At 32.4% G+C, this 8,990-nt stretch overlaps 1 protein-coding gene across 1 annotated transcript; it reads right to left on the bottom strand.

The window, feature by feature from the left end:
• Positions 1-5,685: 5,685 nt before the first annotated feature.
• Positions 5,686-7,371, bottom strand: LOC132637825 (uncharacterized; the record flags this gene model as incomplete). The annotated part of the gene is made up of 1 exon (XM_060354855.1): positions 5,686-7,371. A coding segment is annotated over one exon (1,686 nt), but the record flags the coding sequence as incomplete, so codon positions are not given.
• Positions 7,372-8,990: the final 1,619 nt, after the last annotated feature.

Genomic DNA, 8,990 nt, shown 5'->3' with positions numbered 1-8,990 from the left:
ACCACTTTAGAGTAAGGGTTTGTTTCTATCATATAGTTTCAATTTTTTATTTATTTCAAGATTAATCTAAACGATACTTTACGTCAAGGTTTCGGTCCTTTTTTTCTTCAAAGTTCTTTTTTGTGCTCAATCATATGAAACATGAAATTGAATCTACTATAGGTAAAACGATAAAAAAAAATAAACACGAGTACTAGTTTAGAAACTCAATGCAAGAGAAACCTAATTTAAAAAAAAAAAAAAAAAAAAAAAAAAAAAGATAAGAACAGAGAAGAGCAAATTAAGGCAATTGACAGAATGGATTGGAACCGGAGCCGGCGACCGAGCAAAGTTGTCTTCTTGATTCCTACAATTGCCATTCCCCTGATTTTTTTTTTATAACTGATACTCCATCCGTCTCAATTTATATGATTATGAACCTATTTGGCGAGTCACTCTTTTTTTTTTTTAACTACGATTTTCTCCTACTATTTTCATATATTGTAATATTATTAATTATGCAGACTTATAGACCTTTTTATGTAGTTTTTTAATATGTATATTTTATTATAAAATACTTGAAAAACTGTTTGACTCCCCGAACCCTCATATAAATTGGGACGAAGATAATAAAAACAGAGAAAAGAAGCACGCAAGAAAGAATAATAGAGGCTAATTACATATTTTGGAACTCACAAGAATTACATACCAGTGAAAATTTCCAGCCAAAATTGCACATTTTGGGGGAAAGAATCATTTGAGGAGACTCTTCTTGTGATTGCAAGAGTTGGCCAGTCAAAAGCATAATTCGATGCTTATTTTAATTTGCCGCTCTTAAATCTCCTATATTACAATTCACCTCGATATTTTTGTTTTAAAACTGATACTTGTAATGCAAGAATGGATTTCTGAAAAAAAGACAATTACCAACTTATATAAGTGTGCATCTTTTTTATTGCTAAGAAACCCTCTACCAATTTTGTGTGAATGAAGATATTATTTTTCAATATTTTTTCCAATATTTTTTTTCTGTGAATTATGATATTGATTTTTCAATATGTTTTTTTGTTAATTTATGTAAGTTGTATCCGTTGGCTCTTGGTCAACATATTTTTAGCAGGTCGGGTCAAGTGGGGTGGTCAATTAAATGATTAAAATTGTTACCTTTTTATTTCTTAAAAAATTGACTTTAAATATAAATTTCATGTTAGCAAAATTTAGTGACACTTAAATAGCTTGAGTTGACTTTCTAAGTGAAATATCAATAGTTGAATGACTTTTGGATTAAAAAACAAATTTGAATGACTTTTCTGAGTAAACTACCCTTAGTTGAGTGACTTTTGGATTAGAAAACAAAGTTGAGTTGACTTTTTAAGTAAAATATCAATAGTTTTGATTCCATTGTTTGTAGTTGTAGAATATAACAAGTTTTCTGGTAGAGAAGTTCAAAAGATCCAGCTGATTGATGTTGTTCCACGACCTCTCCAGGCTCATTAATTAGTACCAGTATTGTGATCAAACATCCCTCAGATTAATAAGTATGTAATCCAAAAGTTGGAATTTTTATTTTCCCTATGTTAAATATTTTCTGAAATGTGAATCTCTGTTTGTTAGTGGGCCTTTTAGTTTCTATCTGTATACTAGTGGAGAAGCGCCCGTGCTAGGCACGGGCCCGACGACTCATTTCTAAAATGAATAAAATTTTGATGAACTCAAAATATTTTTATTTCAAGAAATACTTTTTCTATCCCAAAAGAAATATGCTTACTCGTTCATATGTAGAAATAATTTATCTTCAAAATTTTTATTTTATTCTTAATGAGATAATTTATAATCGTATAAATTTGACAAGTTTTCATGCATAGCCTAAATTTAATTTTCTTAAAGAAATGAACATGCAAAATAACAAATGACATTTGATGTGATATGCTATCCTTATAGTTTAGTTAGGTTAGGTTTCTACTAAACTATATACTTACCTCGCACAAGAAATATGCAACGAAAAAGAAAAGCCCAGAATTATTCTTTTTTTTATTTCAATATGTTTTCTATTACATGGTATATATATTGGTTATTAACAAATATAAACCACATTATAAATATAGCAAAACGTGGCAATCACATTCACATACATATGCACTCAAGCAGTGATGTATTGGTGTCCAAATACTGGGCTTACTGTCCTTAAAAAGATGATTTGGGCCCACAAAGGACAAAAGTGTCTTCACAGCCAAATATAACAAAGCAGCTATTATAATTGCACATATCAAACCAATCAGAATAACTTGTAAAATTGATGATAATTTGTTAAAATTCAAAAAATAAACACAAAATGAACTGAAAAGACAATAATACCCTGGGATAACAGGCAGTCATGTTGACCTGCTGCCTGCTTATCCCCATTTATTAGAGATAGAACATGGGCTTGAGTTCAAGGTGGCCCTTTTTAATCAAGTGTTAATAATAGCCGCATATCAATTAGGCTATTGTTGTCAAAGGGACGCTTAAGCCTTGAGCAAGGCGCAAATAATGTTGAGCACCTCGCCTCGCTTAGGGGGCTCTTCAGTGTCGTCAGCGAGGCTACAAGGCATACTTTTCCTTGCTGATGAGCATAATATTGAAGAAGCGGCATTAAACAATTGATATTTTGCTTTATCATAATTTTTGTTCAATTTCCTAGTCCATATATTTGTTATCATGATTATACTATTAGTTTTGGACTATACACACACATTTGTATTTTCCGATCCATTTGTGGCTTTCAACATTAAAGCCCATACTTTATTTGCACTTAAAGCCCCAAGGGACACACTAGCTCACCAGTATGTTAAAGTTGTCAAAAGCTTCGAATATAACTGGGCTTGAAATTTGTATACAATTCATATACTTTCATTATACCTTGTATAATAAATTTTATATACCTCATATAATTTTGTTATACATTTTATTAAACCTTGTATACATTTTATATACCACGTATACATTTATTATATCTTGTGTGATAAATCTTTGTACATCGTATAATTTGATGTGCTCCAAATAATATTTATATATGCATTATACATTATATAATAATTCTCTTTCGAATCTGTTGTGAATTTGCTGGATATATTATTTTTTAATAACTATGATTTTTTAAAGATTGTGTATAAGAAAGAGAATTGATAAAGATAGATATTTATCTGTTGAAGAAGAGAGATAAATGATATAATAGACATGGGTTTATCCCTTAAAGAAGGGAGATAAATGATAATAAAAAATGAGTAAATATTATTGAATCCCTAATTTAGGGGAATTCTTTTTGGTATAATATTTTCCTAAATATATCATAGAGGTATAAAATTTGTTATTTTTGAAGAACTTTAAAAGTTATCTATTTATGTGCTTAACTCTAAAAGCTTGACTTATGATGTAATTTTCTCAATTTCTTTTAATTTACCTGCTTTCCGTAAGGAGCAAAGAATGTTAGCAGCAAGAACAATGACTGGGCCTTAACATGTGACATGAAGAGAACGTTTCTCATATTTAAAGTTGGATTCAGCACTTCCCTATAACAAGTTAATGGGAAAAACTAAATTGATCAATAAAGGAAAGAAATAGTACTAATAAATTAGTATGTCATTGAAATCTAACAACTAAGACTATAGCATGGTCATGCATTGGCGGAGCCACTGTAATAGTTACAGGTTTGTTCAAACCTTGTATTTGTATTAAAAAGTTCATCTAGTATGTACAAATAATTTATTTTGAATACAGTAAACTAAATAATATTATACTTGATTCAAAACTCATAAACTAAAAATTTTGACTCGGCGCTTCTGTGGTCATGGTGCGGGCACAACTGAACCCCTACACAATGGACAAATCTTTTTCCTCAGCAACCACTTCTTGATGCAGTCCACATGAAGCGATTTTTGTATATAATATGTATCGTTTGTGTATAAAAATATGTATCAGTACTTATCTGTAATGTATAGAAATTGTATAAAATATGAATCACTAAGGTATGTATCATTTTTGTATATAATATGTATCATTTATGTATATAATGTGTATTATAGAATAGAAAATTGTATCATTTTTTTATATAATATGTATCATTTTTGTATAGAATGTATATATATAATTCCAGCATGTGTATATAAACTATATCAGTCTTGTATAGAAAGTGTGTCATACGTATAAAAAATGTATCATAGAAACCGTATCATTGTGGTATATAATATGTATCACTATTGTATATGTTAAAAATAAATATCATATCATTATTGTATAATATGTGTATAATAAATGTATAATTAACGTATAATTTATTTATAATAAATGTATGATTAATACCAGCATATGTATATAAAATGTATAATTCTTGTATATAAAGTGTATATATAATTCCAACATATGTATATATGCCGTAGCAGCCCTTTAGTGGCGACTTTTTGTGGCGACTTAGTCGCTACAAAAAGTCTTTTTTTTTAAGCGCCTGGGCTGTTGGGCTGGCCAGCCTTGGCATTATTTTGGGCCGACCGGCCATTTTTTGGCATTATTTTGGACCGAACGGACACCTAGTAGAATTAAGCCCAAACAGTGGTTAAATATGGGATTAGTTTGGTAGAGTGGACACATAGTGTCCTTTCCCCCAAGAAATATGCAACGAAAAAGAAAAGCCCAGAATTATTCTTTTTTTTAGTCTTTAGCTCACCAGTTATGTTAAAGGTGCAAAAGCTTTGAATATAACTGGCAGTGGCGGAGCCAGGATTTTCACTAAGGGGGTTCAAAAATATAAAAGAGTAAGAAACGAAGAAGCCAAGGGAGTTCAACATCTACAATTTATACATAAAAAATAATTTTAACCTTGTGTATACATGGTAATTTTTCGCCGAAGGGGGTTTGGGTGAACACCCTGGCCACCACTTGGCTCCGCCTCTGTAAACAGACAGTAAATATCACAATACCATTCAGCTCGCAAAGCATGCTACTTAATTGTCATAATGTTGTCATGCCTAACATAAACTACAAGCGTCACCTTTGGAATACTGGATTGTCTATTTGTGTGCTACATGAAACGAAACTAACAATATTTTCACAACACTCACGGGATCATTAACATGTTTAAAATTTAAGAATAGTAAATAAAAAGAGAAACAACTGACCTCTTGTCAAAGGATCAAAGTCCAACTCACACGAACAGGTCTCTGTGGCAAATAAATACATAAAGGAAAACCTCAAACAAGCCATATTACAGACCAGCAATCAGATTCACATTGCATAACTTATGGACCACCATATAGTAAACAGACAATAGACATATTGATGAAAGGCACAAAAATTGAACTATAAAAACATGAAATATGAGAATTTATCACAGAATCAATCTAGAAAGATTAATAGACAAAGTTAAGCAGAGTACCAAGAGAAAGTTGCAGAATCAGAGTAGAAAACGGGAAGTAAGAAGTTTCCATTATCAAAGGCAACTGGAAGGTGCCATATTACAAAAACAAAAGCTTGGGAGCTTTTGAAGCAAAAACAAAAGCTAGTAAGCTTTTGGAGTGGAAACTAAGTTAGACTATGCAAGAACCATAGAGCTTTACAATTGTACTCAACGAGGTTTCATTTCTTGAAATGTCTTAATAATAGCATCATTAGAAATATTATCAAATAAATCTTTTTCTAGATAAGGCACCAAACAACCGCTAAAAAAATCATCACTCATTTGACTCCGCAAGTCATTCTCTTGATAAACTTCATTGCCGAAAAAACTCTTTCAACGGATGCAGTGGCAACTGGCAGAAGCAAAGCAAGTTTCACTAAGCGGAATACAAGAGGATAATTTGAATGCTTCTTTGTATGAACTAATCTTTTCGAAAGATCACAAAGTTGATTCTCAAGAGCACTCATATTGAACTCATCAAAGTCATCAAGATATAACGCAACCATTTTCATTATCTTTCTGATGTCGAAACTTGAAAAAGAGTCAATTGGATTCAAACAAGCAATTCCACGAAGCAAATTAGTCGTCGCTTCGCCAAAACGATCTTTAAGCTTTTGAAGTTGCCAATCAATAATATTGCAAAACACTTCAACACGATAATGATGTAAGACTGTATTGTCACCAAGTCTTCGTCGTGATCTTAAAGAGCTAACATATGGATCCTTAAAGTTAGGTACCAAAATTTCATGCTTGATACAAAATAAAGATACCTTAGCAATGAGAGAATCCCATTCATCATCCCTATAAGCTTGCAACCTTTTTTTTGCTACTTCAAGAAGTATCATGGCATTTGCCAAATCTTGCTCCTTTTTTTGTAAGCATTTGTTAAGCTCATTTGTGATTGCTAAAACCTCACTCATCAAACGCAACATGAACGCAACCTCATATGTTCGACAAGCGTCGAGATATCCCATTGCCTTGGCTCTTTCATCCATTAATCGTGCATCGTGAACAAGTGATTCAAGAACATTAACAATAGAGCCATACATAAGAATAAAATTGTTAAAAGATTTATAATGAGATCCCCAACGAGTATCACAAGCTCTTGAAAGACCAAGTTCTTGATTCAAGCCCCTACCGGTTATAAGCTCACCCATATCTAATGCCTCTTGAATTCTTTCTTTTTGAGAATCTCGAAATTCATCCATACGCTTAAAAGAAGATCCCAATACATTCAAAATATTTGAAACCAATACCACAAGTTTTCCCACTTCAATACATTTTTTAGAGACCGCAACAAGAGTTAGTTGAAGTTGGTGAGCAAAACAATGAATGGAATGAGCCGATCTACTTTCTTGCCTAATCAACATTTTAAGGCCATTGATCTCACCTTGCATATTGCTTGCCCCATCATAACATTGTCCACGTACATGTGATAGACTCAAGGAATGTTGAGCAAGTAAATTAACGATCGCCCTCTTTAAAGATAAAGCACTAGTATCTTGAACATGAACAATGTCAATAAGTCGCTCCATCACAAATCCTTTTCTATCAATATATCGTAAGACAATAGCCATTTGCTCCTTGCGTGACACATCAAAAGTCTCATCAACTAGTAAAGCAAAGTAGTCACCATTTAATTCATCAAGAATAGCTTTAATTGTTTCTATTTTACATGATGTCACAATATCTTTCTGAATCCCTGGAGAAGTCATTTGATCATTTTGAGGAGCATGTTCCAGTACATAGTCACAAATATTATCACACTTTTTCCCATACCATGAGAGAATATGAAGAAAATTACCCCTACTAAGTGATGATTTAGATTCATCGTGACCTCGAAATGCAAATCCTTGAGTTACAAGAAGCCTTACTACATCAACTGAAGCACTTAAGCGAACCCAATATGCATGTTTAAATTGATTAAATTGTCTCCCAAGTGCAAATTCAACAGACTGTTGTTGTCACATTAAATCTTGACATTTCTTTTTTGATTGATTATGTACGTTGTTCTGTAGACCAATATGTCCCCCAAGACTACTCTTTTTGTGCCAACTCTTAAACCCAGTAGTTGAAAATACTTCACCTCCACCTTGATGAATGCTATGGCCTTTAAATAGATAACAATACAAACAATAGACTGCGTCTTTACTAACACTATACTCCAACCAATCATGATATACATCATCAAACCATTCGGAATTAAAACGACGCATTGATCCAGAAATATTCGTTTGAGGATACTCACGCTGAAGCAATCGAGGTTGACAAGGGCCATTCTGAAGGTATGCTCTTCTAATAACATCACGATGATTTGGGTGATAGTCCAAAATTGGGGTTCTTTCACCCGGATCATAGTTTAAAGTACTCAAATCAAATTCTTGAGAAGAATGTAACGCTACTTCTGAACAGTTGACATTTGCTTCTTGGTTAAGTTGACTAGGAGACGCTAAACTTGATTTTGGTACTTTGGTAAAATACTTTTTCAGTGAATGTTGAGACTGAATCGTAAAAGTAAGAATTTTGTTAGAACATAAAAGAATTAAAGAGTTCTATAGACTAGTTACCAGCAAATTGAAGCAATCTATCTAATCTTCATAGCAAATATATAGAATTCTGAAAAAAAAAATATCTCTGCTATTCTGATATATTAATTGCTTGTCCTATTAGGATTTAGGAACATGCTAAATTTATAGAAGAAATTATCTTTGTAGACCATTTGTATATCATTCTGCAAAAATGATTTTGTGTTTGAATAATGCCTATTCTCCTGAGAAAAAATAGAAAAAGAAGGGAACTAAGAACTTACTGAGGAAGCCATGAATGGAGACTGGAGAGAAACAACGAGCGCAACAACTTCAGTGACAATCAAGTATCAATAGAGCAAAAAAAAAAAAAAAATGTAAGAGGCAGAAATGAATAGTGAGGTCGTGGGAAATGTGAAAGAGTGAAAGAGCAGGAACTATGCAATAGGGTATTTTTATTATTTGACTTTTAGATTAGGGATTTTATTCAAATCCCAATTAGATCTGCCCAGTTATTAAACGTGGTCGTTTTGTTTGTTTTAAAAAATATTGAAAACGCCTGAAGGAAAAATATTGAGAATATGTTGCAAGCGGGGTTCGAACCCGCGTCCCATGCGCGAAACTGAACCCCCTTCGCCGCTCAACCAAGTATTTGGATTGTAATAAGGGGGTTCATTATTACATATATACACATAAAATAAAATTTTGACGCTATATAAACAGTGTAATTGTATCAGGCATGAAATTTTGGTACCTAACTTTAAGGATCCATATGTTAACTCTTTAAGATCACGACGAAGACTTGGTGACAATACAGTCTTACATCATTATCGTGTTGAAGTGTTTTGCAATATTATTTATTGGAAACTTCAAGAGCTTAAAGATCGTTTTGGCGAAGCGACGACTAATTTGCTTCGTGGAATTGCTTGTTTGAATCCAATTGACTCTTTTTCAAGTTTCGACATCAGAAAGATAATGAAAATGGCTGCGTTATATCCTGATGACTTTGATGAGTTCAATATGAGTGCTCTTGAGAATCAACTTTGTGATCTTTCGAA

Source organism: Lycium barbarum, chromosome 4 (genome assembly GCF_019175385.1).
Source record: "Lycium barbarum isolate Lr01 chromosome 4, ASM1917538v2, whole genome shotgun sequence".
In the NCBI taxonomy this organism is placed as follows: Eukaryota; Viridiplantae; Streptophyta; class Magnoliopsida; order Solanales; family Solanaceae; genus Lycium; species Lycium barbarum.
This window is presented reverse-complemented; position numbering and strand designations above follow the sequence as displayed.